Source organism: Panthera pardus, unplaced genomic scaffold (genome assembly GCF_024362965.1).
Source record: "Panthera pardus isolate Hobbes unplaced genomic scaffold, ASM2436296v1 HiC_scaffold_7, whole genome shotgun sequence".
Taxonomy (NCBI): Eukaryota; Metazoa; Chordata; class Mammalia; order Carnivora; family Felidae; genus Panthera; species Panthera pardus.
In genome coordinates, this window is record NW_026527002.1 from 23,295,454 (window position 1) to 23,321,019 (window position 25,566).

At 37.9% G+C, this 25,566-nt stretch overlaps 1 protein-coding gene across 3 annotated transcripts; it reads right to left on the bottom strand.

Moving 5' to 3' along the window:
• Positions 1 to 239: 239 nt before the first annotated feature.
• On the bottom strand, positions 240 to 24,928 carry ELOC (elongin C). 3 transcript variants are annotated; one of them, XM_019453298.2, is made up of 4 exons: positions 24,836 to 24,928; positions 12,839 to 12,892; positions 8,336 to 8,479; positions 240 to 2,105 (listed from the first exon to the last, which is right to left on the bottom strand). In XM_019453298.2, the coding sequence occupies exons 2-4, from the start codon at positions 12,840 to 12,842 to the stop codon at positions 1,915 to 1,917; spliced, it is 339 nt and encodes a 112-aa protein (XP_019308843.1). In that variant the 5' UTR covers positions 12,843 to 12,892; positions 24,836 to 24,928; the 3' UTR covers positions 240 to 1,914. The 3 variants fall into 3 exon arrangements, with proteins under 3 accessions (XP_019308843.1, XP_019308842.1, XP_019308844.1); XM_019453297.2 differs by lacking the exon at positions 24,836 to 24,928 and adding an exon at positions 24,660 to 24,768; XM_019453299.2 differs by lacking the exons at positions 12,839 to 12,892; positions 24,836 to 24,928 and adding an exon at positions 9,780 to 11,122.
• Positions 24,929 to 25,566: the final 638 nt, after the last annotated feature.

Sequence of the window (25,566 nt, forward strand, 5' to 3'; positions counted from 1 at the left end):
ATTTTGTGGTAATATTTTACGTGCAGGAAAAAAATTGAGATTTGCCCATTTGAAAGGTAAACTAATTATCAAGTCTCAGAAAACTGTTAAGATTTCAATGCTATGTAAAAGAATCTCTTTGATTTAACCAAATAAAAATTCCTGCTATTCAATCATATGGCAAATGTCCTGAAGCAAGTGGTTTCATGAATTCTCAGAAAAAAGAGAAAATTAAAGTTAAAAAGATCAAACACCAAGTGTTCATCAAACCTTTCAGTCAAGAGCCTTTATTAACATGCAAGTATCATTTGCCGCAAGATATACAGTTTTTCCTAATCTTTCAGTTCTACTTCAATATCTTAAACTTAAGGTTACTTCTGGATCTAACACATAAAGTAACCTACTAAAACTGGTCAAAGTTAAACTTTATTCTAGTTGTCACTTTGACCTTTAGAATCATCATTTAGGTTTTTGACATTATTTGTCAGCAAGTAGATAGAATATAATTCTTGTACTTGATAGTCTTCTATACTAAAATATGTACCAGTATGTCTTGAGAAGTTACTAAAATATATGCAATTAACACATTTAATTGCTTTCAGTAAGCTGGAAAGTACAATGTTAGGTCTTCTATGAGGAAAAATTACTTACAGATCTTGGTTATGTTTTTTGTAGGTTCCAGAAAAACTGGTCCATATTAAATCAGTCTTAAAGAACTAAGCTGAAGGCTTAAATATATATCTCCTATAATGATAGTTTTGTCTTACCACTAAGATAGAGATAATAATAAACCCACTCCAGTACTTCTTTTCTCATGCCTAAGCAGAGGTGCTCTGTCATAGTTTTTCTGTTTAGTATAAAAGCTGAATGACCTCTTTGTAAATCTGATTTCAGTAGAAGACCCACAGATTATGGGCATCATACTTATTGGGACATATTTTAATTAATAGAAGATAATTCATATACTATATCAAAGTACATGATAAGATTTGCACTGCATCTCTCCATGTTTTTAATCTTTTATAACATTTCAGCTTGTTGGAGGAAGACTAGAATAGTTCTGAAAAGTCTAGCTTTTAAGAGCCGATTAAAGTCCATAATGAGTCTTTTAAAACATATTTAAATAATCAGAAGTGCAGTCACAACAAGGGACTATGTAAGAATATTGCAAAGGAAGCTTTATAGTCAATGCAGGTACAGTACTTTGGATTGGCCAAAATGCACAATGCACATGTAATCAATCATGTAGTTTACTTGTTGACCATGTGGCTACCAGTTCAAAAAGTGATTGCTTCAAAAGCTGTGCCTAGTAATCTTCCAAAACTGCTTTTAAATAAAGTTCTTAAATTGCAGCAATAAACAAAAAGACAAGATACACTTAAACAATACTGCAGTTTATCAAAAGACACATAAGAAATTTCAACTCTTATGTCTTTGACAGTTATAAAAATCAATGTTTTGGCTAAGTTATAAACATGTTTATAATGCAATTATTTGCATAACTCTAGTAATGCTAACAACGGCTACAAGATCAGGTTTTTGTTTTTTTTTTTTTTTAAAAAAAAACACTAAAAACACAAAAATACGTAGCCCCATTATTTACCTGTAGAATGTGTTCATTTATGCTTAAATTTCAGTTCTACTATATCACCACTGCTCTAATTTTAAAAATCACATCCAAAGGATAAGGCAAAACCACCTACGAATTGGCATATTTGTTTATTTCTCAATTTGTGAAAATGTCCTCAATTTGTTGATGTAGCAAACAAATTTCAACTCTGATTGCTATGCAAAAGAACAGAAGATAATCTGCTTTGCAATGAACTTTAAAGTTCAACTGCACACAGGCAACATGCTATATATGAAAAAATTACTAACTGAACTACAGGTATTAAATACTGAAAAAAGTTAACAGTTTATTATAATTTATTTTATTTAACAATCTAGGAAGTTCGCAGCCATCAGCAGTTCCAGTGCAATTTCAGGTGCAATTGGGAATTCAGGAATCTCCGTGGAGCTGTTAGTGTAGCGAACCTTGTAGGTAAAATACATGCATACTTTTGATAGCACATGTGAAGGGATCTCTCTAAAATTGACTTCATTAGTTTCGTTCTCAGCAAACTGACCTGTAAAAGAAAAGAAGTATGTTTGTTATGGGCTGAACTGTGTTCCTCCACAATTCCCATGTTGGGAAGTTCTAACCCTCAGTACTTCTGTGACTATATTTGGAGATAGGATCCTTTTTTCCTCTTTTTTTATTTTTTCTGTGCAGGAAGTATTTTTAAAGAGATAATTAAGGCCAAACAGGATTATCAGGGTGGGCCCTAATCTAATGACTGGTATTGTTATAAGAATAGGAAGTTATAGATCAAAGATGCACACAGAGGGAAGACAATGTGAAGACACAGAGAAGACAGCCATCTACAAGGCGAAGAGAGAGGCCTCAGAAGAAACTAACTCTACCAATACCTTGATCTCAAATTGCTAACCTTCAGAATTATGAGAAAATAAATTTCTATTGTTTAAATAACACAGTCAATGGTACTTTGTTACAGGAGCCCTAGCAAACTAATACAACGTGAGAAGAATAAACCCAACTAGCATCACATGAAATAATTTATTCTGATTTCTGAGTATAAATATAAAAAAGAAATCTTTATTAAGATAGTATTTGAGATTCATCAAGACTAATTTTGAAATTCTAATTTTCTTTCAAGGACTTCGGAAATTTTAGCTTCTCCTAAGAATCATGGTGGCATGATTAAGTAAAGGCGAATAGTATATAAAAAAAGACAATCTTGGGGCGCCTGGGTGGCTCAGTCGGTTAAGCATCCGACTTTGGCTCAGGTCATGATCTCGCGGTTTGTGAGTTCGAGCCCTCTGTCGGGCTCTGTGCTGACAGCTCAGAGCTTGGAGCCTGCTTCAGATTGTGTCTCCCTCTCTCTCTCTGCCCCTCCCCCGCTCATGCTCTGTCTCTCTCTCTGTCAAAAATAAGTAAACATTAAAAAAAAAATTTAAAAAAAAAGAGACAATCTTTTCGAAGATTCAGTTTAGGGAATCAAGTCTTTATGTATCATCAGGAGCCCTGTGCCATAGTGAATTGCCATATAAAAATAAATAATAAATGTTTGTTTCCCCCTTTAGTTTTTAAAAGTGTGATTATGTTCATGAGATCTCCTCATAAGTTACTTTTCTTTGTTTTAGTAACACTTTATGAACTGTTTTTAATGATCTCTCAAAATTTCTTTAGCTATATAAAGGTTATAGCATTTAGCATTTACTATAGGGATAGAATAGTTTCTTAGCAGTCTAGCACGAGTACTGAATACAAAAAGTAGAAAAATGTACTTTCTGAGAATGTAGTAGTATTTTAAAAGTTTTCTAATAATTGTTGCTTAGGGGTGGGGTGGGAAGAAAAGAGCAGGATTGAATGAGTAACTCACAGCAATGAGGTCAATTTTGGTTTGTCAATGACTAAAATTCTCTTTCTTGAATATACGTACGAAATACTACCAATAGACACTTATTAAGCCTTTGATACTAGACAAACATTAGGGTTTTTTTTTTTTTGAGGTGAAATTCGTATAACATGAAATTAACCACTTTAGAGCATACGATTCAGTGTACATACACAATGTTGTGCAACCACCACTGCTATCTAGTTCCAAAACATTTTCAGTATCCCAAAATAAAATCCTAAACCCTTTAAGCAGTTATTCCCCATTTTCCCAACCCTCAGCCTCTGGCAAAAACCAATCTTTCTGTCTCTATGGACTTATCTATTTTGGATATAAATGGAATCCTACAACATGCGACCTTTTGTATCTGACTCCTTTCACTTAGCATATTCTGAAGGTGCAAGTATCAGTACCTCATTCTTTTTTATGCAAACATTAGTTCGGGGCTGCAGATATATTAAAGGAGACCACACTTACAAAAAACAAACATCCTTTAATCTTAATTTTTAGTTAAAATTTGTTGGCACCCATGATTTTATTTTTCTAAAGTAAATCCTAGCTCTATCCAGTAGAAAAGTCTAAACTTAATTCATCCCACGAGCAAGGAGTACTGCTAACAACCAGATTGGGGTCCTTAAACCCCATTTTCCATTAGGAGAAAATGGCTCTTTGGAAAAATGGCTCTTTTCCAGACTGGAGAATTATATACCAAATGAGCCTAGGAAATCTTGTCATTATAGAAAGTAGTACAGCTATCCCAAATTACCAGAGCCAGGTCAAAAGGACACAGAAGCCAACCTGATGTGGCTCCTTCTGAATAAAAATGGAGCAAATGGGGGCAATTTGAGCATCAGTGAGGACTACACTAGATTAAAAAAACCTTAAATAATAAAAAGTCACAAGAAAATGAAACACAAAAAAACAAAAAAACCCCAAACACTCTTTGCTACTGGAGGATGCTGAAGAATAATTTCATTACTCAAAAATTATATGTAAACATAAAAAAATCAAGCACTTATTTTTGCTATACAAAGTATATTTCAGGGTAACCAAATATTTCTTCATAGGAGAATTCTAATAAATGCACAAGAAATGATAAGAATTAGAAAGTCACTGTTTTGTAATTCCAAATGAAGTAAATCTCAGCAGTAATCACAATGAATGCTAAAAGCATCATATGAAAATCTAACTGCAGAACTGTTCAGAGATGAATCAGCTTACTAGCCCTGTAACCTACTAAGCTATCCTGACATTGCTAAAATATTGATACAACAGAAATACAGTAGTACTGCCTATAAAGTATTCTTGCCTAGAAAAATGAGCTGGATTCTAATCAAGCCTCTAGAGTTCTAATTTATAAGCTTACAAAATGAAACATTAAGTCTAATCCAGATGTGAACATTTTACAAATAACTTGGTTCTCCAAAAAGTTCATGGTCTGCAAAAAAAGGGAGAGTGCAGGGGGGACTATCACAGATTTTGCAAGTGAAATGACACTGGCAGGATATATTTGCTTGAAATACTCTTTAAAAAAGTGAGGATGATAGGGGTGACTGGGTGGCTCAGTGAGTTTAGCGTCCGGCCTTTGATTTCAGCTCAGGTCACGATTTCAGAGTTCAGGAGTTCGAGCCCTACGTCGGGCTCTGCACGGGCAGGGTAGAGCCGGCTTGGGATTCTGTCTCTCTGCCCTTCCCTAGCTCGCGCTCTCAAAATAAATAAACGTTTAAAAAAAAAAAAAAGTGAGGAAAATAGATGAAATGAAATTGGCAAAATATTGATAAAATTGAAGCTGGAGATGAGTACATGCAAGTGTATTATACTAATCTCTCTGTATGTTTTACAGTAGGGATGCCTGGGTGGCTCAGTCGGTTAAACATCTGACTCTTGGTTTTGGCTCAGGTCACAATCTCACGGCTTGTGAGTTCAAGCCCCACATTGGCTCTGCACTGACAGTGCAATGCCTGCTTGGGATTCTCTATCCCTCTCTGCGTCCTCTGTCTCTCTCTCGCTTAAAAAAAAAAAAAAAAAGTTAAATAAATAAAAATTTCACAGTAAAAAATATGGAAAAGGAATTACAAGTGACCTTAAATAGAAACAATCAAGAAAACTGAGGGGCGCCTGGGTGGCTTGGTCAGTTAAGCATCCGACTTCGGCTCAGGTCATGATCTCACGGTCCGTGAGTTCGAGCCCCGCATCGGGCTCTGTGCTGACAGCTCGGAGCCTGTTTCAGATTCTGTGTCTCCCTCTCTCTCTGCCCCTCCCCTGTTCATGCTCTGTCTCTCTCTGTCTCAAAAATAAATAAATGTTAAAAAACAAATTAAAAAAAAAAAAACTAAAAGGCAACCTATGGAATGGGAGAAGATATTTGCAAATGACATATCTGATAGTATCCACAATATATAAAGAACTTATAAAACTCAACACTCAAAAACTGAATAATGTAATTAAAAATGGGCAGAAGACATGAATAACATTTTCCCAAAGAAGACATAGAGATGGCCAACAGACACATGAAAAGATGCTCAACATCACTCATCATCAGGGAAATGCAAATCAAAACTACAATGAGGTATCACCTCACACCTGTCAGAATAGCCCAAGTCAACAACACCAGAAACAGGTAGCTGGCAAGGATGGACAAAGGGGAACCCTCGTGCACTGTTGGTACAAATGCAAACTGGCGAAGCCACTCTGGAAAACGGTATGGAGTTCCCCAAAAACGTAAAAATAGAACTACCCTATGATCCAGCAATTGCACTGCTAAGTTTTTACCCAAAGAATACAAAAATACTAACTCAAAGGGATACATGCACCCCAATATTTACGGCTGCATAATCTACAACAGCCGAATTATGGAAACAGCTCAAGTGTCCGTCAAATGATGAATGGATAAAGGAGATGTGGTGTGTGTACGTACGTACACGCACGTACACGCACACACACACACACACACACACACACACACACTGGAATATTACCAATGAATGAAAGAAGAAAGAAATGAATGAAATCTTGCCATTTGCAACAACTTGGATGGAGCTAGAGTAATACGTTATATGAATTAAGTCTGAGAAAGACAAATACTGTATGATTTCACTCGTGGAATTTAGGAAACAAAACAAATGAGCAAAGGGGAAAAAAAAGAGAAAGAGGCAAACCAAGAAACAGACTCTTAACTATAGAGAACAAAATGATGGTTACAAGAAGGGAGGTGAGTGGGGGGATTGGTTAAATAGGTGATAGGGATTAAGAAGTGCACTTGTGATGAGCACTGGGTATTGTAGGAAAGTGGTGAATCACTATATTGTTCATCTGAAACTAATATTACACTGTGTATTAACTAGAATTTAAAGCAAATCTAAGAAGACCCAAAACAAGTGACCTCAAATAGCCAAAATAATCTTGAAAAAATAAAACACTTCCTCATTTCATAACTTACTACAAAGCTATAGTAATCAAAATACTGTGTATTAGCATAAGGACAGATCAATGCAATGCCACCCCCCGCCCCCCGCCCCGGTTCAGCGGGTAGAGCATGTGACTCTTGATCTCAGGGTTGTGAGTTCAAGCCCCACGTTGGGTGTAGAGATTACTTTAAAAAAAAAAAAAAAAAAAAAAAGATCAATGGGGGAGAGTTGAAAGCCCATACATAAACCCATGTGGCTATGGTCAACTGATTTTCAACAAGGGTGCCAAGACCATTAAATGAGGGAAAGAACAGTCTCTTCAACAAATGGTACTAGGATGCCCATATAAGAAAGAATGAAATTGGATCATTACCTCACATCATATACAAAAATTAAGTGAAAATCAAAGACCTAACTGTAAGAGGTAAAATCAGAACTGTTATGGGGCACCTGGGTAGCTCAGTCGGTTAAGTGTCCAACTTTGGTTCCAGTCATGATCTTGTGGTTCACAAGCTCGAGCCCCATGTTGGGCTCTGTGCCAACAGCTTGGAACCTGGAGCCTGCTTCAGATTCTGTGTCTCCCTTTCTCTCTGCCCCACTCCTCTCCCTGCTCGTGCTCTGTCTCTCTCTCTCTCTCAAAAAAAAATAAACATTAAAAAAAAATCACAACTGTTGTAAGAAAATATTTGCGTATCGTAGCTGATACGGGTCTACTGTCCACAGAATTTATAAAAAAAACGCTTACAACTCACTAACAAAAAGACACACAACTGAATTGAAAAATGTGCAACAGATTTGAATAGACATTTCTCCAAAGACGATATACAACTGTATAGCAAACACAAGAAGAGATGTTCAACACCATTAGTCCCTACGGAAGAGTTAATCCAAACTATAATGAGAAACCACTTGATACCCATTAGAATGGCTAGAATCAAAAAAAAAAGGGAAAATAAGTGTCAGTGAAAATGTGGAGAAACTTGAATATTCATACAATGATGGTAGGAATATAACATGGTGCAGCCACTGTATAAAGTTTGGTGTTTCCTCCAAAAGCTGAACACAGAATTATTGTGTGCTCCAGAAATTCAAATCCTCAAGAAAAATTTTAAGGTAAAAAAGAAAAAAAAACAACAAACCAAAAACCTCTCAAGGGAAAAAAAAAAGAAAATGGTAAGAATAGATATTTGGGAAGGGGTAAATTTCTAAACATAAACTTTATACGTAGTTAGGAGCACACATCACCATCAGAGTCCTACTGTGGTGAAGAAATTAAACATGGAAACTAATGTAGGGAAATGATCCTTCCTATTAGGGTAAATAACTGAAAACAGGAAATGGCAGGAACCAATTTTTCCAATGCAACACAATCATGAAATAATGTTAGAAAAGTTACTGTCTCTTTCCTTTAATGTTATGAATCGCTTAATTCAAGTTAAGAACTTACTGAAAGTAAAGATTTATTAACAGAAAATAAAGAAATGTACCTACCTGGGCCACTCAACATGGCTTTTATTGTTCCGGATGTTAGTGCGTGTTCTCTTTTTACAATAAATTCATGACCATCCGAAGATATCAATTTGACATACATGGCATCGGGGCCTTCACAGCCGCCGTAGGTTTTCTCTTCTCCATCTAAAGTAAGTAGTAAAATGATTTTTGAATCACAAAATTAAAATAAACAGGTTTACCAAGGTTAATTTTTGAATAACTCAGACCCAAAACATTTCTGGATGGTAAGATCTACCAAGATTTTAGGTTTTTTTAATTCCTTGTTTTATCATTCTCTAAACATTTTCCAATGTCAGAATAAACTACATTTAAGAATATTATTTTAGATGAAAATTTACTAGTATTTTTCAAAGAAGTATTAACAATTTTTTTGTGAACACAGTAACACATTCAAATTTAAAGGCTCAAATAAAATAAGCAAACAGTAAAACTTTAAATCACCTGAAATACTCATCTTAAAAACATGACACATTGTGTGTTTATGAATGAATGTTTATATGTCATGTGAATTCAACTTCCCTGATAAGCTCCTAATTCTAAAAGTTAGGGCTTCCTTTTACTCAGCATCTTGCTCTTGGTCCGTATTAATAATCCAAACATTTTACTGCTGAGTTTAAATTATTGCACGATTGAAGTAATGAATATAGACAAATACCAGTCTTTGAAAATTCCAAGTGGAGGTGAGGACACAGAGCACGTAGATGTTACTCCACTGCCAGCTATCCTCATTGCCACCACAGCTTCTGCCACAGTAGCTAGCTCAATATAACTTTTCTGGGAGTATGCATTTTTGTATATCCCCATAAGATCTTTCTAACATCTAGAATTCTCACAGTATTGTACTGACAGAATTATTTTTATGGTTACCAATATCTGAAAGAAAATATCTTAAGGCTTATTCTAAAAACTTACGAAGCCCAAGAAAAAGAGTACAGAGGATAAAACTGGAGTATTCAAGCTATAAACATCCATTTATTTATTCACTAGTAGTTAATTTAAAAATCCTTCCAATTAGGATTAATAAATTAAAAAATCATTAATGTTCGTCTGTCCAAAATGTTTAATCTGAATCTAATCAGGAGTAAACAACTCAGACAAATCTAAATTTTAAATGGTCATCAAAGACCTCACTCCTCACACCCCCAAAAGGAGGGAACTGTTTAGATGAGATTAAAGAGACAAATTAATGCAATACGTGATCCCTGACTGGATATAAAACACAGGCATACCTCAGAGATAACTGTGGGTTCAGTTCTACACCACCACGAAAAAGCAACGCAAAAGTGAGTCAAATCAATTTTCTGGTTTCCCGGTGAATATAAAAGTTTGTTTACAGTATACCATCGTATGCAATAGCATTATATGTAAAAAAAAATGTATATATCTTAATTAAAAATACTTTATTGCTAAAAAAAATGCTAACCATTGTCTGAGCTTTCAGTGAGTAGTAATCTTTTTGCTGGTGGAGGTTCATGCCTTGATGTTGATGGTCACTGACTGAGCAGGGTGGTGGATGCTGAAGGCTGGGGTGGCTGTGGCAATTATATAAAATCAGACAATGAAATTTGCAGCATTGATCAACTCTTCCTTTCAGGAACGATTTCTCTGTAGTACGTGATGCTATTTGACAGCATCTGACCCCAGGAGAACTTCTCTCAAAATTGGAATCAATCTTCTCAAACCCTGCCACTGCTTTATCAACTGAGTTTATGTAATACTCTAAATTCTTTCTTGTCATTTCAACAACTGTCACAGTATCTTTACCAGGAGTAGATTCCATCTCAAGAAACTACTTTCTTTGCTCATCCATAAGATGCAACTCCTCATCTGTTAAAGTTTTATCTTGAAATTGTAGCAATTCAGTCACATCCTCAGGCTCCATTTCTAATTCAAGTTCTTGTTATTTCTACCGAACATCTGCAGTTACTTCCGCCACTGAAGTCTTGTACCCTTCAAAGTCATCCATTAGGGTTGGAATCCACTTTTTATACACTCCTGTTAGTGTTTGTATTTTGACCTCTTTCCATGAATCACACGTGCTCTGAATGGCATCTAGAATGGTGAACCTTTTCCAGAAGGTTTTCAGTTAACTTTGCCCAGATGCATCACGAGAATCACTATCTATGGCAGCTATGTATTTAAGTAACAAGACTTGAAAGTCAAAGTTACTCCTTGATCCATGGGCTGCAGAATGGATGCTATGTTTGCTGGCATGAAAACAACATTAATCTTGTTGCACGTCTCCATAAGAACTCTTGGGTGATCAAGTACGTTGTCAGTCAGTAAGTAGTAGTATTTTGAAAGGAATCTTTTTTCCCTGAACAGGAGGTCTGAAGAGTAGGCTTAAAATATTCAGTAAGCCATGTTGTAAACAGATGTGCTGTCATCCAGGCTTTGTTGTTCCATTTGTAGAGCACAGGCAGAGTAGATTCAGCATGATTCTCAAGGGCTCTAGGATTTTCAGAATGATCAGTGAACACTGACTTCAACTTAAAAGTCACCAGCAGCATTAGCCCCTGACAAGAGAGTCAGCTTGTCCTTTGAAGCCAGGCATTGACTTCTCTCTACAACAGTCCTAGATGGCATCTTCTTCCAATACAAAGTGTTACATCTCCACTGAAAATCTGTTGTTTAGTGTAGCCACCCTCATTAATTACCTTCGTTGGATCTTCTGGATAACATGCTGCAGCTTCTACATCAGCACTTGCTGCTTCACCTTTACAGTTTTATGTTATAGAGACAGCTTTCCTTAAAACTCATGAGCCAGCTTCTGCTAGCTTCAGACTTTTCTTTTATAGCTTCCTCCCCTCTCTCAGCCTTCACAGAATTGAAGAGTCAGGGCCTTGCTCTGGATTAGGCCTTGCCTTAAGGGACTGTTGTGGGTGGTCTGATCTTCTATCCAGACCACTCAAACTTTCTCCATCAACAATAAGGATGTTTCGCTTTATTATTTGTGTGTTCACCGGAGTAGCACTTTCAATTTCCTTCAAGAACTTTTCTTTTGCATTTGCAACTTGGCTAACTGTTGCAAGAGGCCTAGCTTTCAGCCTGTCTCAGCTTTCGACATGCTTTCCTCACTAAGCTTAATCATCTCTTGCTTTTGACTGAAAGTGAGAGATGTGCAAGTCTTCCTTTCACTTGAACACTCAGAAGTCATTGTAGGGTTAATAACTGGCCTAATTTCAATATTTTGTGTCTCAGGGAATAGGGAGGTCTGAGGAGAGAGAGAGAGATGAGGGAATAGCTAGTCGGTGCAGCAGTCAGAACACACACAACATGTATCGATTAAGTTCCCTGTCTTATGTGAGCATGGTTCATAGTATCTCAAAACAATTACAACAGTAGCATCAAAGATCACTGATCACAGATCACCGTAACAAATACAATAATAATAACGAAAAAGTGAAATATTGTGAGATTACCAAAATGTGACAGAGACATGAAATGGGCAACTGCTGTTGGAAAAATGGCACCAATAGACTTGCTCCACACAGGGCTGCTATAAACTCAGTTTGTAAAAACAAAAACAAAAACAAAAAACAAAAAACAAAACCAAAAAACTGCAGTATCTGTGAAGTGCAATAAAGTGAAGCACAATAAAATGAGCTATGTCTATAATGTACCTGCTGCAAAGAACACTACTGAAATAACTGAGAAAATTCTGAATATGCAATGAATTAGGAGATGCCTACTCAAGTATTTGGTGTGAAGTGATACTGCACAACTAAATAAATGGTACAGAAAAAAGCAAGCATGTGTATGTGGATATATAAATACATACATACACATACACACACACACACACACACAGAGAAAGCAAATGTGGCCAAACATTAACAATCACTGAAGGCTATGTAGTGTATGACTCACAACTTTTCATAATACAAAGCAGGGACATTCATAAAGATGCAAGTAACTTTTAAATTATAGACTACTCAAGCATACAGATATTTAGCAGGTGTTATCAATCCCTTAGAACAAAAATAAAAACAATTATTAATTATTTAAATTTGTAATTCTTGTGTTTTTTTTTGCAAGGTAAAGCATTTTATATGCTTGTTGGGAAAGTTTCTAATTTCTTAAGGTGCTATTTCTTACTAGCGATCACAAATATATTTGGCACAAAAACATTACTTATCTGCCTTTCAAAAATATGTACAGGCATACCTTGTTTTTAGCAGGTATTATGTTGTGTTTTGTTTTTTATACATAATGTTATTGCACACTTAACAGACCACAGTATAGTATAAACATAACTTTTACAAGCACTGGGAAACCAAAGATCTCATTTGACTAGCTTCATTGCTGTGGTCTGGAACCAAACCCACAATATCTCTGAGGTTTGCCTGCAGTAAGCAGATGCTGTAGATTTAAACAACTAATTTCAGTCTATTCTGATTGCATTCACCAATGTCAAAGGCCTATCTTTGAGAAGACCAGCTTCTACTAGTTGCAATAAAAAATGACTTTTATGTAACTTACCCATTATGTTCTTATGAAATTCTACTTTACTTCCACAGGAACTTTAGTAGTTTCCTGAAAATATAACAATGCTATTTTAAGATTAATGCTGGAATAACATGTTTTCGCCCATTACTATTTAATATATCCTTGGTATTACAAGTTTAAAAACTCTCTCTCTGCTATGCAGGAGTTTCCCAGCCACCATAAACGGAACAGTATCAAGTTTCTGAACATGGGAGGAAAAGATGATCACCTTCAGAATAGTGGTCTGTATAAATACAGATTTGTTTTTTTCCTTCCCTTTAAGGTAGCTATTCTGACAACAGTTTAAAAATACAGATGTTGTTCCTTAGGAGTTGAATTGAACTTGAAGGAGATCGTTGACCTTAATCATCTTTGTATACTTGTATCTACTAGATACTAGCAGACACTAAAGCACGTATTTGCTAAACCAATGATAACATGATAAATCCAAGGACATGAAGTAGCCTTCAGAAAAATGAAAAAGATAAAGCTTGCCCTCCTCTTATGTAATTGTGCACATTTATAATACATTTCACTGTGGCATCTTTTCTGCAGTCTATGGAAGTTCTAAAGTTTAACAGTGAAGTTGTAGAAAATCTTTAATATCCTGACAAATCCTAAATTTTACAAAGATGAATGCTAAAGGAAAAGGGTTCATGCTTTGAGTAACTTTTTATTTTTATATCATTTCTTCAAGATTTCATTTATACCAGTATTTTTATGTTATTAATGGGAAAACATCCTGTTCGCTAAGAAATTCCTGACCAGTATTTTATCTAGCCTTAAGGGAAGGGCCAAGAAAATGAACCATAACATTTTATAGTAGGAAAGAAACTTGGAGATAACCTATGTAATTCCTCATTTTAAAAAATAGTAACATCACTGATGTAATAAGGGAGTTGAATGATTTGTTCCAGTAATGACAGAGTAAGAGTAGGAATCAAATCTATTTGTTAGTCTAGAATGCTAAGCATGGATATGTAAGTACCATTTCTAATACGAGATAAGGGCAACAGGGGCAATGTCATATTATTACCAACAAGTTGAGGGCCTGATAAGTGGTAAACATTGCACTACATGCTTTACATACATTATTTTAAAACAACACTTCCACAAGGGTATTATTATTATCATTTTAGAGATGAAGAAACACTAAGAGGCTGCTACTTGCTTAAAGCTTCTACAGCTCAAGTGGCAGCAAGAGGATTTAAACCTAGGTAGGTCTGCTTTAAGGCCTGCACTCCTTTCCATTATTCCATGCTGCTATGGTAAAAAATTCTGGCTCCCATTAAAACTTGTTTTCCACTGCTGCTAGGTAAGAGCTGCTGATAGAAATCCTTAGATACTTATCGAAAGTGTAAGCACTAAAAGCAGTACTCTGCCACTTTATGATAATAATAGCAGATAAAAATTCATTGGTCATTATTGCTGTATTCTGTTCATACTGCTTTGTAATCGTTCTAAGAAAACAAAAAAGGAAAAAAATGATAGAAAAGCTAGAGCAAGAACTTCAAGTGCCAACTTTCTATCTGGAAAATCTCCAGAGCCAAACATCTAGGATGTTTACTTAACTAGCAGTAGCTATGCAACCATGCAGTCACATTTTAGAAGCCCTTTGTGTAGCAACAGCTTCTCTATAGACTTCTTAATATAGTAAATCAATTTCACCATTTATTCAAGGGTTAAAGATGGGTGGGTGGGGGAAGAGAAACTCCCCATCACTAACAACAACAACAAAAAAATCCACAGTACATTAACACTAAGAGTTGAGTAAATCCTAATTCTTAGGTAGAAGTTAAAAATATTTAAAGTGTGATTAAATTGGGATGTAACCTACAAATTGCCTACATAAGTCTAAGTTTGGGTTTACAACATTCTCAGGGTAAACACTTGAGTGTCTATTCCATAACTGAGCTGAGTTCTGGAAATAAGAATTAGGTAGGTAAACACACGTGGTTGAGCAGTAGGTTGAAAATATTTCTAGGCAAAAGACACAGTATGAACAAAAAGTCCTCAGATATATTGTGCTTTTAGTGTTATATATAAACATTATTCTTTTATAGTTTTTATTTTTGGGGAACCAACAGAAATTCTAGATGAGCCTAGCACCCACAAAGCAATCAGTTTTGAATCTAGTATTACTGAACATTGAAAAGACCTTTGAACAGCTAGCCCATCCTTCAATTTTGAAATGTTACTGCAATCATTTACTATTAAAGGAATTTCTAGACTATATTCTATCTCACTAACCTGTTTATACCTAAGATATCTACTGTTTTCATTACAGTCAGTGTGATAAACATGTTCTAAGTGGCCAGGCAAGTCCCATTTTATCAATACACATTTCTTTTTAGGTGGACTTTTAGATACTTTATAGTTTTTATTATGAATTCTGTCTGTTTTCCTATTATACTTTCTGAAAGGTTATTGCTGGTGTTTTAAAGAAAAGCTTTTAAATCCATTAAAAGTTGATTTGTATCCCATCACCTATGCAGAACTCTCTTATTAGTACTAATAGTTTTTTAACTGATTGACTTAGGTTATTAAGTAGATGACAGCAACAGCTACAAGTCTATTTTTTGTATGTCTCTTTACATTCAGTATTTACTTGGAAAAAGTAATAAGGTTAGACATCTAACTGATACCATTCATAAAAAATATGCTACAGATTAAAGAAACAAATATAATAAAACTCACTGAACTCTGGAAAAATAACAGAAGAAAAAAATAAAAATAGCTCACAGACCTGTACAAAAAAAATGTTTGATCCCAACAGTAATCACCAAACACCCAAACTAAAACACTAAAATGTGCTAAGAATCAAGTGGTGCAGAAGAGGAAGAGGATAATACTAAATATATAGCACAACAGTTTTTGGAAGGCAGCAGCATAATCATCAGGAGGCTAGCAATAATTCTCCTTCTTGGTATCTATTTTAGAGAAACACTAGCTTGTGCACAAAGGCAAGGAGAAGAATATTGACTATAATACATGCACAAATGAAACATTGAAAAAACCGCTGAAAAGTTCCCAATTAGGGAATGACCTAAATAAAAATAGTATATCTACAATTATTGATAGTTATTATGGGCAGTGAAAGGGAATAAATTAAATCTATGTATGTATGAAATACCACCAAGATTTTTTATTTAAAAAAAAAAAATTTTTTTTTTTTTTTAACGTTTATTTATTTTTGAGACAGAGAGAGACAGAGCATGAACAGGGGAGGGGCAGAGAGAGAGGGAGACACAGAATGTCTTCTGTGGAGACACAGAAACGGACTCCAGGCTCTGAGCTGTCAGCACAGAGCCCGACGCGGGGCTCGAACTCGCGGGGCTCGAACTCACGGACCGTGAGATCATGACCTGAGCCGAAGTCGGATGCTCAACCGACTGAGCCACCCAGGCGCCCCAAGATTAATTTTTTAAAAAGCAGATTAGAATGATAGGTATAGTTTGGTGCCATTTATGTAAAACAAGTGGCTTCCTGCCTATTAATTATGTTTTCTGCAGAATAAATAAAATGCACAAAAATACATGTTCAAAGTGTAAATAACTAGGAAACTGTAACTTTTTTAAAAGAAAACTATGGTTTAAATTTGTTTTTAAAGTTTATTTTGAGGAGTGCCTGGGTGGCTCAGTCAGTTAAGCGTCCCACTTTGGCTCAGGTCATGATCTCACAGATTGTGGGTCTGAGCTCCAGGTGGGGCTCTGTGCTGACAGCTTAGAGCCTGGAGCCTGCTTCCAGTTCTGTGTCTCCCTCTCTCTGTGCCCCTCCCCTGCTGGTGTGTGAGCAGGGAAGGGCAGAGAGGGAGAAAGAGAATCCCAAGCAGGGTGAGCCCTGTCAGTGCAGAGCCAGACCAGGGGGCTTAAAACATGAAGTGTGAGATCATGACCCGAGCCAAAATCAAGAGTCACCAACTAAGCTTAACCAACTGAGCCACCCAGGTGCCCTAAATTTGATTTTTTTTTTTTTAACGTTTATTTATTTTTGAGACAGAGAGAGACAGAGCATGAACGGGGGAGGGTCACAGAGAGAGGGAGACACAGAATCTGAAACAGGCTCCAGGCTCTGAGCTGTCGACACAGAGCCCGACGCGGGGCTCGAACCCACGGACCGCGAGATCGTGACCTGAGCCGAAGTCGGACGCTTAACCGACCAAGCCACCCAGGCGCCCCCCTACATTTGATTTTTTAAAAAGAAACAAATAAACGTATAGAACCAAACAGCTCATAAGGGAACAATGGTCAGCCTGATGATTAGTTCCTAACTATATGTAAAAATATGATTAATTTGGAAAACAAAGTAATACAAATTGACAGAAGTTAGAAGGCAATTCCAATTTGTAATAACACATCAAAATATCCTGCCCGAATGTGCTTATAGTGTCACTGGATGTATGTCTCTCAAGAGGAGTTAGAATTTCTCATTCTGGCCTATTTAACTTATAACAATGCTCCTGTATCTAATTCTTGCATAGACTCTCCTAATACTTTTAGCAAATAGTACTACTCCTCTTCCATTTTTCCTCCATTGTGGAATTTATAGTTTTCTTTACTATTAGATGCAAATGCTTCAAAGTGTGTCTTTTTAGATACATTTTGTCTTGCTTACTAACTGTAAGTTTCCACAAGGCAAGATTCTCTCTTTATGACCCAGGTATCCAACACAATGGTAATTATGTAATGTTAACAGGGTGAAACTTCATACAATAGTGTATCTGGCCACAGACACAGATATTACTATTCTGAGCTTTCTGACAGAATAAGGTTATTCAAAGGTACAATTCTTTTGACCAAGATCGATTACTTTTATGTTTTCCCATGATGTTGGCATTGAATAAACTTACAGAACTTTTAGACAAGCATCGTGAAAACTATTCTATTTAAGTTTATTGAAACATTTTGGGCTACACTGAGGGGAGGGGGTGACAAAGGAAGGAGATGGTATTCCATCTTTCACAATAAAATTTAGTCAATATGAATTCTTGGTTCTTTTTTTTTTTTTTTAATTTTTTTTAACGTTTATTTATTTTTGAGAGAGAGAGAGAGACAGAGCATGAATGGGGAGGGTCAGAGAGAGGGGGACACAGAATCCGAAGCAGCTCCAGGCTCTGAGCCGTCAGCCCAGAGCCCGACGCGGGGCCCGAACTCACAGACCGCGAGATCGTGACCTGAGTCGAAGTCAGACGCCCAACCAACTGAACCACCCAGGCGCCCCAGAATTCTTGGTTCTTAAAATAATTTTTATTTTAAAGACTTCAAGGACATAGGTCACAGCCACATTTTATGAAATTATGATAACCAAAACGCCAGTCTCACAATTTTGCACTGACTACCACAAATTGTTAATTATAAATGCAAGTGTATGAAACATATATTTCTGTACACGATTTCTAGAATTTTATGTTTCCTGGAACGAATTCAGTTATCTGAAAATGTTGTGTTTGATAATGTCCTCAAATCTCCTGGGGTTAAAATGTGCTTCCAAACATCCCTGAGTTGAAGAACAAGTTTTGTTCTCATGGCTGTCTACACACACTAACACTAGCTCAAAGAGGGTAGTTCTTTGCCTTTACTAAGGGAATCTATTAGGTCATTTAAAGTAAAAGCACTGACCTCAATTTTCAATCTATTTCTGATAGTTAACAATTAGTCACAGCCTAATTGTTGTCCTAAATGGTCAAGTTTTTACTATTAAAATAATAACTCACCTAATAATACTCAGTAATCAACTGCATTATAATATTCCATCAGCAGGGCTTCATTTCTAGAAACAAACCCTCACAAATGTCTGCCCTATGTTCTGCCTGTTGTGAACTATGGGCCTTTAGGAATCTAGATTAGAAGAGATCCTTCTGATATTTAAGAACTCTATTTTAGACTCACCCCAAATGACCAATCAGAAATATTACATAGGGTGATGCAGACCACAGCAATCATTACAGTGATGTTAAGTGGACTTCAGATCACTGTGAATGATGGTTCTCAGTTACTTATGTTTTGGTAAGTTATAGCTTACTAATTTACAAGTGGCAAACTGATAAACAAGTCTTTCCTAAATCCTCACACTTGATTTCTAAGTATTCATCCAAGAAATAACTTGCCCACAAAATAATCTTGTACAGAGCGCCTGGATGGCTCAGTCGGTTAAGCGTCTGACTTGGGGTCAGGTCATGATCTCGTGGTTTGTGAGTTTGCGCCCAGCACTGGGCTGACAGTGTAGAGCCTGCTTAGGATCCTCTGTCCCCCTCCCTCTCTACCCCTCCCCTGCTCGTGTATGCACATGCGCTCTCTCAAAAATAAATAAACATTAAAAAAGAAAAAAGAAAAAAATGTTTTATGGAAGTGTCTAGAGCAGCTTTATTCAAAACAAATGAGAAACTATTCTGATGACACATAAGCCGTGATATATGTGTACAGAGGAATACCATTCGTAACAACAAGGGATGATCTACTGGTACACAAGACATAGGTGAATACTAAAAATATTATACTGAATGGAAAAACAAAAAAGTACATACTGCATTATTCCATTTATATGAAATTCTAGAACAGGCAAAATGAATTATGGTGATAGATCAGTGGTTGCTTCTGAAGGAACATGAGGCAACTTTCTGGAAAATTAAATGGTACACTATTTCAGGGTATGTCAATTAATCTCAATTAAAATAAGGTTAGAGTAAGATTTTTTTTTAAATATATTTATTTTTCTTAAATTTAGGTATCTTTCATTGTAAAGATATCAATCCAGAATGGTTTTGTCTCATTAACCTTTCAAAAGATACTGATGCTGATAATAAAACTAATCCAAATTCTCTAGATTTGCAGATGCTAATAGAGAAGGAGTAGGACTTTGGAAGTCCTAAAGAAGTAAATCTTGGACTATGAATCTCTTAAGTGAATGGCCACAAAAGGAAAGTAGGTTTTGATCTGGGTCTCAATGTAAGGAGGTATTTTTACCAAGCAGAACTGGAAGGAAATCCAAGCAAAGTAAACAGTATAAGCCAAATCAGGAGAGAGGTGGGAAAGGCCTTCATACAAAGTAGAAGTGTCACTGGAAGTCCACATCTAAATTTCTGCTCTCCAAATTTCTATCTTGAGACGCTGATAAATTAAAGTGATAATACTTGTTTATCTCCCAAACACAATGGGCTAAACTGTGTCTAAAAGTCCCTTCCAGAGCCACTATTTCATGACTATACCCATCTGAAATTCTTCATCCCTCTACAAACGCCTGTAACTCCAATTTCCCATCTTTATTCAACAGAGTTGTTGCGGTCATACACCAGAGCACTTAAGGACTCCAGAGCGCTACGTGCTTCGACGGAGTCTGTCTTCCTCACTCTTGTAAACTACCTAAACTCCCTCTTAGACAATGATCTCCAAACTCCTTTGTTTTGGTTTAAAAAGGTTTGAGCAAATATTCCCACTATATACTCTCTAATTACAGATTCTACATATTAGAAATTAATTTAAAAGAACCCTTAGAATAATGGGCCAAAAACAAATATAAAAAACAAATAGAAAACAAGTTCTGACCTTGCTTAATCCCACTGAATTCATCAGGATTGGCACCATGCACATCTCACAGTCTTTATACCTTAAGTCCCTGCCCTCCCCTCTGATGTATATGCCCACCCACATCCCAATCCCGGGCAAACCCAATTCTCTGCCTAGCTCAAGCCTCAACCAAGAGATGGATGTGGCTGGAAAAAAGACAACCATTTTGACCTCAACTTTAAATTTGTGACCACACACTTTAAATAGGCACCTGGCATTGTAGTGATCCTGGTAGTAAACTGGCTTTTCTACTCTGAAAAAAAATCCTAGCTTCTCCTAAACCTCCAACACCTTCTCCTTGCTGCCCTGACAAGTTTACTTATTTTATCAAGAAAACAGAAAGATATCACTTCAATTACCTTGTCTTTCTACCTTCATTCTACTTGCATGTATATACCATCTCTTCTGTCTACCCTCCTGTTTCAAAAGCTGAAAAACCATTCTTCCTGGGGCACCTGGGTGGCTCAGTTGGTTGAGCATCCGACTCTTGGTTCAGCGCAGGTCATGATCTCATGGTTCATGGGTTCAAGCCCCACATAGGGCTCTGTGTTGACAGGGTATAGCATGCTCAGGATTCTGTCTCCCTCTCTCTCTGCCCCTCCCCCACTGGCTCTCTATCTTGCTCTCAAAAATAAATAGGGGCACCTGGGTGGCTCAGTTGGCTAAGTGTCCCACTTTGGCTCAGGTCATGATCTCAGGGTCTGTGAGTTCAAGCCCTGTGTAGGGATCTGCTCTGACAGCTCAGAGCCTGGAGCCTGCTTGGATTCTGTCTTCCTCTCTGTCTCTGGCCCCTCCCTCACTTGTGTACATTCTCTGTCTGTCTCTCTCAAAAATAAACATTAAAAAAAAATCCTTCTTATCTAAGGCCAACCCTTCCATGTAAGCACACCTCTCCAAGGACTTTGTTCTATTAGTCCTACCAAATTCCTATTATTCCTATACACATCAAAATGCTGTAACATCATTACTACCATCCACATCTCCTTAACCTACTCTGATCAGACTTTTGGCCCACTAATCCACTCAAAGAGCTCATCACATTTCAATTACTTTACTTCTCTAGTTGTCATCTCTTAGCAGGGTTTTACAGTTGGCTACTACCTCCTTCCCGAAACAGTTTCTTCCCTCAATGTTAGAGATGCCACATCCTCCTGCCTTTTCTGCTTCTATCACTGTTTGCTCCTCTTCTGACCAGAGTACTCCCAGTCATCTGCCCTCTTCTCCATTAACACTCTCCACTTGATGTCCTCTGGTCCACAGGTTTAAAAATATTACCTATAAAATATGACTCTGCCCCCACGCAATAGTTGTACATATCCAACTTGCCTACTTGCACACATTCTGAGCTGTACAATAATTATCAAACTCCTGACTTATTCCTTTACAAAATTCCAAGTTTATTCCTCAGAAACCAGTGTACCCTCTTGTCTTCCTCATCTGAGTAAATGGCACTACTGGTCACACAGATGCTCAGCAAAACTGTTGACTCCTCAAATTTTGTTCTGTCCTAGGGTGAAGGCAAGACCCACCTGGCTCTGTCTTCAAATGATATTCCAAATCAGACCATTTCTACTAACTTCCACACCACATCTCTAGTTCAAGGTACCATATCTCAGTTGGACTACTACAAGCCTCCTTAGGAGCTGGTTTCCCCACTTTCCTCCAACTTGGTCTATTTGCCACCCAGTAACTAGTTATCGAAAGCCTAAGTCAGATGTTACTCCCCTGCACAAAATCCTCTAATGGCCTCTCATCACAAACAGAAAAAGGACTATAAAGTTGCATCTTATTTAATCTTTACTATTCTGATTTTCATCTTCCATCATTCTTGCCTCACTATGCTCCAGCTATACTGGCCTTCTCTGTATTGTAATAGGTCAAGTTCATTCCCCTCTTAAGGTCTTTGCATTTTGCAGTTACTGCTATCTTAAAAGCTCTTCCCTCAGATTTTCCTCATCATTTAGGTTGTCCAAGCAAAACTATCAACTCCTCAGGCAGATCTTCCTTGCTGACTCCCCTATCAAATTCGAAACCCTTACCCTGGTCACCTAGTTTACCCTAACTCTAATCTTGATATAATCTCTTCACATCTATCACCACTTGAAACTATATTTCCTTATACATATACTTATTGTATCTCTGCTTTCCCCAAGCTTCATCATAAGGGCAGGACTATAGCAGGCCTGGCGTATAGCAGATGCTTGATAAATATTTCTTTTTTTTTTTTTGATAAATATTTCTTGAATGAAAGGTAATATTGTTTTCTTAATTTCAAGGCTTGAAATTTCAGGTATGACTAGATGGGCTTTTTCTGATCTTATTTAAATTTTTTTTTTAATGTTTATTTATTTTTGACAGAGAGAGAGAGAGAGACAGAGCACGAGCGGGGTAGGGACAGAGAGAGAGGGAGACAAAATCGAAAGCAGGCTCCAGGCTCTGAGCTGTCAGCACAGAGCCTGATGCGGGGCTTGAACTCACAGACCGCAAGATTGGACGCTCAACCGACTGAGCCACCCAGGCGCCCCTTTCTGATCTTATTTAATAATGGAACAGTAAACTTTTTTTTAAAATTTTTTTTTGGAGAGAGAGACACATGCAAGAGTGGAGGTGGTACGGTACAGAGAGAGAGAATCTTAAGCAGGCTCCATCCCCAGCACAACACAGGGCTCGATTTCAGGACCCTGAGATCACCATCTGAGCCTAAATCAAGAGTCATATGCTTAACCAAATGAGCCACACAGGTGTCCCTGGAACAGTAAAAGTTTACTACAAGTGAGCCAAAATGCATTTAGACAGATCAATGTAAATGCAAAGAGTTTCTAGATTATTTTATAGTACTGAAAAACCTATTTAAGGAAAAAATACCAAAGAAAGTACTTTATAAGGTACACTCAAATATTACTTTAAAACTTGAAAAAAAGAAAAACTTGATATATAGGGGTGTGTAGATGTGTCAGTCGGTTAGGTGTCTGACTTCAGCTAAGGTCGTGATCTCACAGATGGTGAGTCTGAGCCCCGCCTTGGGCTCTCCACTCTCAGTGCTGAGTCGGCTCCGGATCATCTGTCTCCCTCTCTATCTGCCTCTCCTCCACTCACCCTCTCAAAGATGAATAAACATAAAAAAGAAAAAAAAAAAAACAACTTGATATATAGGGTTGACTATAACCTCTGGCTACTAACTACTAATTACATTACACAATTACCATAATGTAATGAAACCGGCAGCTGAGTTGAAATAAACTTAAAAAAATATGTATATATATTTTGAAATCGTAGTTACTAAATACATTTCATACTTAAGGGAAAAAAGAATGACCATTTAAAAACTAATAATGAACCCCAAATCCTTACTTGGTAATTAGCAATAAATATCCACGGTGACAGGGATCATAGCTGTTTTCTTACCATTGTATCTCTAGAATGAATGAATCCACCTGTGATGTTTCAACATCATGAATTATAATGTAAGCAAGATCAGCAATTTATCATCTTAGTCTACCATACACTAAAGGAAACAACTATTTGGGGGGTCAAAAAGCAAATTTGGCAGTTTTCATATAAGGATTTTAAAACTCAAACTAAAGGATTTCGGTTGTTCCGTACACTGAAGGTGATGCAAAGTAGAAATGCTCGCACTAATGACATGAATTCCACAGCTACAGATTACTAAAGAGATTTTAGTTCCGTAATTACGAGACATTCAGCGGCCGCCGTACTAGATACGTTTCAGAAAAACTGAAGGTAGATGCACGACAGTTTCAAACTATCAAGTCGGGTAGAGATCGACCGACAAGTTGCCCAGAAGGTAAACTTGTCGGGGTCCTGCAGCTGGAAAGAGGGGGACGGTGACTGTGAAAGACTGTGAGAGTCACTCCTGTGACTGGGGACGGACTCCAAGAAAAGGACTTATCCGAGTGCACCCGGGGAAAGCAAAAAGGGAAAGCGACAGGGCTGCCATGCTCCTAACTCCACCCTCCCCGCGCTCAGCCCGGGGAAGGCCCAGACACGCTGGCGACCGCCCCTCCTTCTCCCTCTTCCAAACCCACCGAGAGGCGCCTAGAGAGGTCCCGCCGCCCTCTTCTCCCCTCCCCCAAACCAGGAGCTGAGGAGGCCCGGGGAGGTTAAGAGCTTCCGTTCCTTCCCCGCCCAAATGGGAAGGGGTGGGAAGTGGGACTGTGAGCGCGCCCAGTACAAGCCTTCCTCGTTCTCCATACGAATCTGGAGCTCCGTTCCCATCCCAGCCCAAGACTCACTTGTCAGCCCTGAAGCCACCGCAGCCACCGCGCCGGGTCCCCGCGCACCGCCACAGCCCCTACTCCAGGGCCACCCCCCCACCCCCAGCTGCCTGCCGCCGTGGGTTCCGGGGCAGTTGGAGGAATCACTTCCGCCGGGTCATGGACGCTTTCTACAACGCGCGGGAGATCGGTACCTGGTAAGGCAGGGACGCAGTCTATTGCCGGCTTCCGTGCACAGGAAGTGCGCACACCCTCCTCCCTACTCCTACAGTACCACTGACCGCGGTCATTTGCAAATCTCAACCAATCGGATTCTGAGTCTCTGATTCCCAGCATGCAACGCCGAGCCTGATCTGATTTCCGCAGGGACGTCATTCTGAAAGAGATGCTCGGAGTTCCGTCGCAGCACTGCATCCTGGGATTTGTAGTTACTCTGGCAGGTACTCTCCACGGCAGCACTACAGCCTGGGACTTGTAGTTTCTCACATTGGATGTTAAGATTTTTGGTAATTTTAGAGGTTGTCTCTGCCTCTGGTTTGGGGGTACTGGTGGGGGCTTGGAGATTACAGACAAAAAAATTGCAAAGTGGAAGTGCGGTTTCTATGTTAACAAGATCGTGGTCTTTAAAAAGCAGCATCTGTCTTTTGTGAAAAGTTGCTAGAGCATCTCAACTGTTCACGCAATCGGGTGGCCTCATTTCCTCCCTTTCAGACACCGATTACTGAAAACTAATCACGTCCCCACCCCCAGGGTTGGTGCTTTTCCCCCTCCCCACAAAACCCTCCCTGCATTCCCCTCCCAGCCCGGGGTTGTTCAGCTGTCCTGAATTCTGAGATCTTTCACAGAGATTCCAGGCGTCTGGCGCGGATACTGAATTCTGAGACCTTCTTTAACACTCCATGCTCTCTCTGCCCCAGCATCCTTC